Source organism: Helianthus annuus, chromosome 9 (genome assembly GCF_002127325.2).
Source record: "Helianthus annuus cultivar XRQ/B chromosome 9, HanXRQr2.0-SUNRISE, whole genome shotgun sequence".
Taxonomy (NCBI): domain Eukaryota; kingdom Viridiplantae; phylum Streptophyta; class Magnoliopsida; order Asterales; family Asteraceae; genus Helianthus; species Helianthus annuus.
In genome coordinates this window covers 7,739,328-7,747,548 of record NC_035441.2, presented here as the reverse complement: position 1 = coordinate 7,747,548, position 8,221 = coordinate 7,739,328, and the positions used below count along the sequence as shown (strand labels likewise).

General features: G+C 32.1%; 1 protein-coding gene across 1 annotated transcript; it reads right to left on the bottom strand.

Moving 5' to 3' along the window:
* Positions 1-249: 249 nt before the first annotated feature.
* LOC110877119 (UDP-glycosyltransferase 74G1) lies at positions 250-5,834 on the bottom strand. The gene is made up of 2 exons (XM_022125275.2): positions 5,149-5,834; positions 250-1,129 (listed from the first exon to the last, which is right to left on the bottom strand). Exons 1-2 carry the CDS (start codon positions 5,806-5,808, stop codon positions 401-403), a joined length of 1,389 nt encoding a protein of 462 aa, XP_021980967.1. The 5' UTR covers positions 5,809-5,834; the 3' UTR covers positions 250-400.
* Positions 5,835-8,221: the final 2,387 nt, after the last annotated feature.

Genomic DNA, 8,221 nt, shown 5'->3' with positions numbered 1-8,221 from the left:
TAGAAACATGAATATAGAATGCTACAATAGTAGACATGAAGGAAAAGACCTTGAGATCATTATCACTATATGAGTATAAACTATTAAGTAGCTTGTGGTTAATATTGATATCATAAGCATGCTGATATATTAGAGGACTTTTATATACATCTAAATAAATCTTAAGTAATGGTGGCCCTGAAGAAAGGGGGCCTAAAGCTCGGACTTCACTAGGCTTACCCTTTAACCGACCCTGAATGTAAGCGGGCATTAGAAATGAATGAGAACGTTGTTACCATTAAACATTTAAGACTGAAAATCAACTTATACATCCCAATTGTTCATGATAAAGCATGATGCCACTAAACATTTTAAGAATTAAAATCAATTTATGTATCCTAATTGCGGATATGATTGTAACTTAGCACTTATGGCTTAGTTCAAATACAAATCCGTCAATATCATTTTCGGAGCTTCCACCTTCATCAACGACCACTTTAGCCAATTCCCTCCACTTTGCCGCATTCTTTCGGGCTACTACTCCTCTCTCACCCTCCATAATCTTCTTTATACACGACACTAGAGTTTCGCTTCTCACTATCCCGTTCTCATCAGCCTTAGCCCTAACTCCAACACCCCAAATTTCATCTAGCAACTTGGCATTCGTAGTTTGGTCCGAAACTTGTGGCATTCCCACCACAGGGACTCCTAGACTTACTGCTTCAAGAGTTGAGTTAAACCCACAATGTGTAACAAAGCATCCTACTGATTCATGTGCTAGCACATCTAATTGTCTACACCATGCTACAACTAAACCCTTACTTGGGATTTTCACGTCTGGAAAACCTTTTGGGAGTTTTTCCTGTTCTTCGGTCCTAACCACCCACAAGAAATTCATATCACAACTGCTCAAACCCAATGCGATTTCTTCCATTTGTTCTGGTTCAAGTGTTATCACGCTTCCGAATGATACATAAACAACTGATTCCTTTGGCTTATCACTTAGCCAATTCATACAATCATTGTGATTTGCTTTGAAAAGATTGAACCCGTAACCTGTATCGCCTTCAAGTCGTTTGTCCAGGTACATAGATGGAAGTGTTGGGCCGACAACCTTCAGCTTCCACATCTTTCTCATCCACGTTATCACCTAATAAATCAAAGATCGATTCATATCGACCAAAGACATTTGTAAAATGTTTAACCTTACTATAATATCTTGTGTCGTGCCATGTGGTGTGGTATTGATTGGTGTCACGTAGTGTGGTACTTTTTTGTGTGGTTCATATATATTATAAATAGAGTGTTATACAAAATATAGAAAAAATAAACATTAAAAGTGACATGTTTGCGAGTGCATTAATAAAACTTTTTTTTTTGTTCCCTTATTGAACCAATACATCCAGGGGCGGACCTATGGCATTTCGTGGGTGGTCGGACGTCTTCCTTAATTTTTTTTTAGTTTAATACGTCTATCAAAATCGTGACCGCTCCCCGTAAAATTTTACAATAACACCCCTTGAAATTGAAAAGGGAGAGTGAAAAGCTTGATCCTTACGTAGGTATGAAAAAGATGCGTGAGTAGGGTATGAAGATGAAGATGCTTTTTAGGGCAAGGTTGTACTTTCCTTAGGGGATACGGTGTGGGTGCGGCAATCAAGCGGCAAAGACGTTTGCCGCGCGGCAAACATTGCCGCCGACCAACATAGGTCGCGGCAAAAGATTAAATGCGGTGATGGATTACCGAAGCGAGAAAGAAGAGGGCTGCCATATTTATTACCCCTATAACGGTAATATTACCGTTTGATGTAAAAAAAAATTGTTTTTAAATTTTTTTTCACCCTATATACATACCACTCACACATTTTAAAAAAATACACCTTTCTCTCTATACTCTCCCAATCTATTCTACACTTTGAAAAATATGGAAGGCTCAAAGAAGGGTGAAGGCAAGAAGAAAATGGTAGGGTCCGGTTCAAAGTCGAAGCCTCAAGATAAACGTGGTTCGGGTGGTAGTAGTGTCCCGTTTAATCCGAAGATCCAAGAGATATAACAAGCAAATTCGAAGAGTACAAGGCCATGAAAAAAGAGGTAATGGAAATTAAACGTGTACGAGAAGAAAAATATTTGACCTTGGCGGATGAGCAACGAGAGGCGTTGCGACAAACAATGTACGAGAAGGACTTTGAGTGGTATAATCGGCCTACCGACGACCTTAACCCGAAGATGTTGGAAGTCGCACTCGCTAGAAAACGTGAGATCGCAAAAAAATATGGATGGCCTTGTGATTTTTAGTTTTTTTTTAAGTTAGATTTTATTAAAAATGTAATGTTTTATTTTTATTTAAGATGTAATGGTTTATTTTTAATTAAAATGTAATGCTTTATTTTTATTTTTAAAAAGTTTATATTTTTTCCATTTTATCTTAAATATAAAAAAACATAAAAATAAAAAAAAAGTTTGCCACTCAGCAAGTGTTTAAACCACTGCCAACAATTTTCAGCAAAGTTTAAACACTTTTGCCTAATTGACATGGCACACTCTGATTGGTCGGTTTTTTGGTTTGCCACTTTAAAGTGTTTAACCACTCCTTATACCCTTATTAATAAACTAGTTTTAAACTTCTGACAACAATAAAGAAAAAGTGAGTTTTTTGCATTTTTTTTCACTTAATTAATTACTTTTATTTACTTTCCTTATTAATAAACTAGTTTTAAAATTGTGACAACAATAAAGAGAAAGTAAGTTTATGCATTTTTTTACTTAATTAATTGCTTTTATTTTATAGTAACAATTTTATATGATTATGTTCAGTTCTTTAATTTATGTGGTTATCAGGGTGTAGGGAGTGGTTAGACACTTGAAAGTGGCAAACTTGAAAATCAACCAATGAGAGTGTGCCACGTGGTTCAGTCATAAGTGTTTAAACTATGTTGAAAAGTGTTGGCAATGGTTAGACACTTGGTGAAGTGGTAAACTTAAAAAAAAAAAAGGTGTGATTGTTTAAAGATGGCATGGACCCCACTCCCCAAACACACTTCTCCCTTTACCGAACGGTGATCCATCACCGATTTGGCAACTTTGCCGCACGTCAAACGTCAAACAAGTGAGGGGTGGTGGTTACCGAGCGGCAACCATGTTTGCCGATGGTTTGCCGCACCCACTCCGTATCCCCTCAGTTATATACTTCACTGTTTTATTACTTTGTATCATTTGCTCTAATATATTAATTATTAAACATGTTTAATTATGTGAAATGTTTCTTTAAATGTATATTTTAATTAAATAAAACTTAAAACAATCTAAAAGTTTTTATCATATACATTAAAGAAAGAAAAAAACAAATTATTGTGGAAATGTTTTTTAAAAGAATATTTTGCTTGTAAAAACTTGTAATAAAATCTTTTTTATCATATAGGCCAAAAGAAGAAAAAAAAAAAGGAGGCGGGTAAATGAAAGAACAACGGCCCATGAACTTTTTACCTGACCCGATTCAACCAGAAATGAATAAAAAAATTATTATACAACGATAAACAAACGACCCTTATAAATTTTCGCCCCACGTGAAAAAGTTTTCTGAATCCACCACTTTATACATCTCACGCTTTCACATTTCACATGGCCACTATTAGATAAAACTCACCACCTATGTGATACACGTTTCTTTTTTTCTTTTATTTTTTATTTTTTGTTCCTAGATGAAATTGCGCACTACCTATGTGATACACATTTGTTTGAGTTTTTTTTTTCAAACTAGTGTACTTACAAAAAAGTATTTACCATTTTAGGTATTTTGAAAAGTATTTATCTAAATGGGTATTTTTCTAATTGGTTTGTCTCTATCCTAATCTAATTGGTTAAAACCTAAATTAATTATTCCCAAATAAAACATAGTGGTTTTGTTCAATAAACTTATTTTTCTAAATTATTATATTTTTTAGCTTACGTTTTTTAGTTAATATATGTATGTTTTCAATTTGTAATAAAAAAACTTCAAGTTTGAAAGTAAAAATTTATGTATTTAGCTGTTACTCTAAGAATAACAAACTTATTTAATATTTTACTTAATTAAGGATACCTAAAAAAATTATGTATTTAGCTTGTTATAAGTTTTTTTATCATACGTTTTTGTAAATTGATGTTCAACGTAATTGTGTTTTTTAATTAATATATCTCGTTTTTTATTAATTTTTAATTTGTAATAAAATACCTTTAAGTTAAATATATGTAGTTTGGCTTTTATCTTAGTAATAAAAAAACTAATTTAATCATTCACTCAATTTATTAAGAGAGTAATCTTGTTCTCTTTACTATTTTGTATATTTTGTTCTCAATTGTTGATCGACTCTGTTAATAAGTAATGACTAAATAAGTTTTTATTCTTAGAATAAAAAGCCAAGCTAAATACATAAATTTTTACTATTAAACTTAAAGTATTTCTATTACAAATTAAAAACAGACATAATATTAATTATAATTAAAAAACGTAAGATCAAAAAAATAGAATAATTTACAAAAAGTCAGTTTATTAAATAAAAATACTATGTTTTATTTAGGTATCATTAATTTAGGATTTAACCAATTAGATTAGGAGAGAAACAAACAAATTAAAAAAGAATTAAAAAAAATAAACAAAAGTACCTATTTAAGTAAATACTTTTTAAAGTACCCAAAAAGGTACTACATCCGTCCCATTAAAAGTGTCCTATTTTGAATTTTAAAGTCTTTATTTATAAACTTTGACCTTAAATAATTTTGTTGGTGTTAGATAATACTTGATAAAAGTTATATGGTTTGAGTGTGTTTTACAAGTGTTTTTATCGGGTTAATTTTCATCAAGTTTTATATAACACAAAAAATATATAATTAAAGTCAAAGTTTATAAATAAAGACTTTAAAAATTTAAAATATGACACTTTTAATGGAACAGAGTGAGTGAGTAAATAGTTTTTGTAAATACACTAGTTTGGAAAAAAAAAACTCCATTTTGTTTTCTTTCACATTTTGCGCACTACACACACTCAAAGGTACTGATTTTTCTAGTCCTTTTTATTTGTTCATGAAATAAAGTACTTGAACTCCATATTCAGTGTATATCAATTTTGGCAGGAATAAAAACATATTAAAAAAAAAAAAACAAAAAAAAAAGACAAAATGAAGCAAACTCACCTCTTCCTCTAGTTCATAAAAACTATTTGTGAAAACCCAACGTGCTTGATCAATGTTATCGAACTGACCAAACACAGTCTGAGACCAACCATCATTCGGTTCATAATTATGCACAAAAGATGGTGTCTCCCACCTTTCAAATAGTGGCAACCCAGGAACAGAAATGGTTGCACCCATTGGCAAAGAAATCAAGCCCTTATGAACATGATAATATAAGCTGTTTACACAACAAGCTTGTGTCAAAAATGAGCCACAATCAATTCCAAAGTCCTTAGCCACATCCAAAGCCCATATAATAAGAGAATCATAGATGATTGCATCAATGGTGTTTCCTTCACTTTGAAGGTTCTTGATGAGATCAGCTAGTGATTTTGAGCCAGTTTCTTTGAATGTTTTGAGGTAGGATTCGGCGCTTTCGGCACTCGCGTAACCGCCTTCATCAAAGCCATCAGAAATGGCTTTGATTTGAATGGAGGTGGTGTTGTTGTTGTGGGAGAGGGTAGAGTTTAAGGTGTAGATGGTTGTAATGAGTGTTGTTTTGACACCTTTGGAGAGTAAACGTTTGCCAAATTGGATGAAAGGGTTTATATGACCTTGTGAAGAAGGGTAGGGGAAGAGTAGAACATGTGGTGATTTGTTCACCTTATCTTTTCCGGCCATTAATTGTCTGGTGGAAAAAAACTTCGTGTTTTATGGGTATTTATAACATTATACCTACCTTATGCATTCATCATGCCATTTAGGTTATTCAAGAAGAATTATCTTTTGTGGGTATATCAAACTTTAATTTTTAAGAGGTTTAAATATTTAAAGGGAAAAAATTAGCCGTTAAAAAAATGGTGATGGTATTGATATATCTCCATTTTTTATGTGCACATCCCCTAAAGGCCGCGTATAGGGCAATAAGGGACGTATACAGTGTGAAAGCATTAAATGTGTCAGAAAAAGAGTTTTGATACGCCTCTCATTGTCCTATGAGAGGCGTATAAGATTGTGGTAGTTGAAGCATTAAACCCTATACGCCTCTCATTAAACTATACGTGGCTTACAGGCACAACTTTTGATGAATTTAAGGTATAATGACTGACATCCAGGGAGTTCAGTCTTAAAAGTGTGAAAAGGTAACCCCATACGCGCTTATTGATCTACACGACCCTTATCGGAGTTTTTTTTTTTTTTTTTTTTTTTTTTTTCCAAAATGGTGTGAGTGGAAAAAGTATTTACCAAAATGGTGTTGTATGAAAAATATTTACCAAAATAGTGTTTTGAAGATTTGAAGATTTTATGTGTTTATCACTCCTAATCTTATTAGATAACTTCAATTCCCTTAAATAATATTTGATCTAATCATAAATTATCATATAACTATATTTTTTTCATGAATCATAAATTAAACATTTTTTTTACAAAACTTACTTTGAAAAAAATACTTATTTTGAAGAACTATTTTTAAACGTGTGATTATAATCATTTCAGTTATACCCTCATGATTTTATAATTAATAAAAAAAGTCATTCAAAAAAAATTAATTAAACTAGGTTTAAAGAAGTTCGCCGCGTTGCGGCGAATTTCTTTTGTTATTTAGTCTGTGTTTATATGTGTTTTGAAATCACTACGAGCATATTGCGAACAGAACCGCTGACAAGAATACTAAGAAAATGTAGAAAAAAAACTAAAAGATAACCGAAAGAAAATCAACCAAAAAAGTTGTATGGTAACGATGTTGTTCCTATGAAACCCGTGGTCAGAGATAAGCAAATTGTCCTGGGTATCGGTACCAAATTTGCCGAACCGAAAGATCTTAAGTACTAATTCGGTACCGACTTTTGGTGTTCTTGGTACCGGTTCACTACCGTTTTTACCTTCATATACCAGTACCGTAACCGGTATTTTCGGTATCGGTACCGATTCTGAATCGTTTGGCACCGAGCTCATCCCTACCCCTGAAACTAAAAAAGAAAAAATTAAAAGTTGATAAAATCAATAAAAAAAAGTTGTGCGATACCGTCGTTCGTATGGTAACCGTGATCTGGGATGAGCAAATGGTACCAGGTAGCCGCACTGAATTTCCTAAACCAAAAGATTTCCAATATCAATTCGGCACCAACTTTTAGCGTTTTCTGTATTAATGGCGGTTTTTACCTTCATGTACTGATACCGAACAGAACCGCACCGGTATTTTCGATACCAGTACTGGCTCGATACCGTTTGACACCAAGCTTATCCCAACCCCTGATATTAAAAAAAGAATTAAAGTTAAAAAATAAAGAAAATAACTATTATTATAATATTAAAATAATAAAAGTATTAAAAAATTATATATTATATTAATATTAAAATCACTATTAATTTCAATTTATTTATTAATATATAGTAATAGTAATATATAGTAATAATAATAATGATGAGGTAAGAATTTGATTCAAATTCAATTACTATTTCTTGTGTTTGAACACTAAATACATTAGTTTTCTTGTGGGTTACGGTTACAAAATATTTTCCAAAAAAATGTGGCCTAAATATTTTAAATATATTTTGTAGTAGGTAAACCATAAAATATTGATCGATGTGTATGTTTATGAATACAAATATATCATTCTATATGGATGAATAACTAGATAATAAATTACAATTAGCAAAATATTAAGGTTTGTTCTTGTCGTCTTGAAAAGTTGTTATTGATTTGAGTAAATTACCATATTTTGAAAATTCGTTAGCAAAATATTTAGTTTTTTTTTAAATACTATATTTGTTAATGGATGATTACCCGATGACAGTATGAAATGGACTTTGAAATATACACCGATGTATAGAAGCTATGGAATGGGTGACAACGTACATGTCTCGTATTACACAGGGTAGGGCGTTACTAGGTAGTAATATAACTCCACGAAAAAGAATTTGTTAACTTGACAAAGGTGTAACATCCGTGAAATATAGTGTACGCATAATGTGTCCGCCAGAGGAGTTGTATCGGGCATTGAGCACCTTATAGGAGTTGTATACGGGTCTCCTTGCCCTATACGACTCATATGGTATTAATTTTAAAAAAAAATCTTGTGAGGTAATTAAG